The sequence below is a fragment of the Heliangelus exortis genome, chromosome 28 (assembly GCF_036169615.1).
Source record: "Heliangelus exortis chromosome 28, bHelExo1.hap1, whole genome shotgun sequence".
NCBI lineage: Eukaryota > Metazoa > Chordata > Aves > Apodiformes > Trochilidae > Heliangelus > Heliangelus exortis.
Window position 1 is genome coordinate 2,258,996 of NC_092449.1, and position 2,375 is coordinate 2,261,370.

Here is a 2,375-nt window from a genome sequence, read left to right on the forward strand (position 1 = left end):
GCCATGGCCCTGCCCTGGCAGAGCCAGGTAAAGGCCTTAGGGAACACTGGACAGCAGCACCCAGGAGCACCCAGGGAAAGAACTGCGATGAGCTGAGGGTTCCTGTGGGGCTCTGTGCTTGCTCTGCCTCCTAACCCTGACCCTCACAGAGCTCCGCAGCCTCAGCAGTCCCCAGGTCCAAAAAACCCCCAAACTTCAGACTGCTGCAGAGAAGAGGCCAGGACTGAAAGCTGCTGGTGGCCTCCCCCTTCCCTTGCTTGGAGAAACGAGAACTCAAGATGGGATTTGAGAAGAGCACAGATGGGCAAAGGTGTGAATGGTCACCCTGGATAGCACAGGGCAAAAAAATCTGCTCAGGGGGGGCACAAAAGACCTCAGGGAAGCTTCTGAGTAAAGAGAGATTCAAAGGGAGTTTTAGAGATGCTCAGGAGGTCCTGCAGAGAGGAGAGGGCCAGAAGGCAGCTCAGAGGAAAAGAAATTACAAAGCCTAGAGAACAATAAGAGTTGGAAGAGGGCTACGCCGGAGAACAACATCGATCCCCTGCGTGGCCGGGGTGGGGACCCCTGCGCCCCTCAGAGACCCCCGGCGGTTTGGGCCGCGGCCCCTCACCCTCCCCCGCCCTCTGCCCTTTCCGGCAGATAGCCCCGCCCCCCTCGGCCACTCATTGGTGGAACCGGCCGTCGCCAGGCGGATCTTCGCCTGCTATTGGCTCTCGCTGCCGTCCGTCAGCGGCGCCGATCCCGCCCGTCTGCCCGCAGGGCGAGCGTTGGGACCCCGGAGGTGGCCGAGGGGGCGAGTGTGGGGCTTGGGGGCCACGTCAGAGCATGGAGAGGGGACACGGGGACCATACAGGCCATGGTGGGGGCCAGTCTGGGCCCTGATGGAGGCACCAGAACCGGCCAAAGCCTTAGGAGGGGCAAAGTGGCCCCCTGGTCTCTCTGCAGGGACCAGTCCTGGCCACATGGACCAGTTTAGGTGGTGGGAGACAGAGGGAGCCTGTGCCCTCCCCTCTGCCTGCCCAGCCTGGCAGCCAGCAAGGGCTCAGCTGAGCTGCTTTGTGGAAAACATGACAAAAGCAGGACAGGGACCCGAGCCTCACGCTGGTTTATTGCCTGTTTCTGGTCAGTCCCTCCAGTAACTGGTGGGGGAGGCTGGGGACAAAGGGACAGAGCGGCTGGGGTGGCATCTGGGGTCCCTTGGTGGGGACAAGGGGGAGGAGCAAGGTGGGGAAGGAGACACTGAGCTTGCCTGGCCTGTCATGGCTCCATCCAGGGTGTCCCTGAGGCCAGCAAGCTCCAGGCGCTCAACTCCCCCAAATCTGTGAGGTCCTTGGCAGCCACCTGGACGTGGTGGAGAGCCCCAGGTCTCACTTCTGTCAGTGTGTACGATGTCTGCTCGTACGGCCTGAGCTAGGAGCAGAACAGGGTTAAGGTCACCCGTGGGCCAGGACACAGCCGTGCTCGGGGATGTGTCCCCTCAGCCGTGCCTGTTTACCCCATGTGGGATGCAGCAGGGGACAGGCAGTACCGTTTTGGTGACAGAGCCCTCCTCCTGGGCATACAGGATGTGATACTTCAGTGGAAAGTATTCTGGGAAGGGCCAGGACCCTGAGGGGCTGCACTCCAGCAGCAGCTTCTTGGTCTCCCCAGGGATGGGTGAGACCCGCAGGTCCTCAGGAGGGTCCGGCTTTACTAACAAAGCAGAGAGACAAGGAAGGGATGAGGATGAGGGGGATCCAGCACGGGGCTACTGGGGACAGGGACACCACGTCCACCAGCCCTGTTGATCAAGCTGTGCAATCCAGGCTGACACCCAGTGAATCATTCCAGTGATGTTTCCACAGCCCACGCAGGGGAGCAAACAGGAGGGGAAAGGCTCAAAGGAAGCCCCAGGGCTGGATTAGTCCCTGGCAAGAAGTCATGGGGGTCCCAGCAGCACTCACTGATGTTCTCCAGGAGGAAAGGCAGGAGGCAGGATGCAGTGCCCGGGGGATTCACAGCCATCACGTTCACCACATAGGGGGTGAGGGAGAACACCCACACATCCCCAAAGGAGCAGCTCCACGGCCCCGTGTGGATACACTCCTCTGGTTCTGTGCCCCCCCCATGCCATGCCTGGGGAAGCAGAGGGACAAGCTGGGTGAGAGGCTGCATGCCCTGCCCACAGCCCCACAGGGGAGCCCAGCCAAGACTTGAGGGTCCCCACTGACCTGTACGTGGTCACAAAGTCGATGGCCAGCAGCGGCTCAGGGGCCAAAGCCCAGGAGCAGTTCACTGCCTGTGGGTAGCTGATGGCCCAGCACTCAATGGCTGGCAGTACTGGGGGATCTGGGGCCGGGGACAGTTGTCACCCCACTGCTGGCCTCCCCAAGGGG

At 61.6% G+C, this 2,375-nt stretch overlaps 1 protein-coding gene across 1 annotated transcript; it reads right to left on the bottom strand.

The window, feature by feature from the left end:
* Positions 1 to 1,188: 1,188 nt before the first annotated feature.
* On the bottom strand, positions 1,189 to 2,154 carry EBI3 (Epstein-Barr virus induced 3). The gene is made up of 3 exons (XM_071727426.1): positions 1,944 to 2,154; positions 1,529 to 1,692; positions 1,189 to 1,410 (listed from the first exon to the last, which is right to left on the bottom strand). Exons 1-3 carry the CDS (start codon positions 2,152 to 2,154, stop codon positions 1,258 to 1,260), a joined length of 528 nt encoding a protein of 175 aa, XP_071583527.1. The 3' UTR covers positions 1,189 to 1,257.
* Between the last annotated feature and the right edge of the window lie 221 nt (positions 2,155 to 2,375).

Bases quoted from the DNA above. Each gene is read 5' to 3' on its own strand.
- EBI3 (XM_071727426.1), bottom strand. From the start codon at position 2,154: ATGCAGCCTCTCACCCAGCTTGTCCCTCTGCTTCCCCAGGCATGGCAT. The intron at 1,693-1,943 runs GTGAGTGCTGCT...CTGCTTTGTTAG, and splicing joins TTTCCTCCTGGAGAACATCA to TAAAGCCGGACCCTCCTGAG. The intron at 1,411-1,528 runs GTACTGCCTGTC...TTCTGCTCCTAG, and splicing joins AGGGCTCTGTCACCAAAACG to CTCAGGCCGTACGAGCAGAC.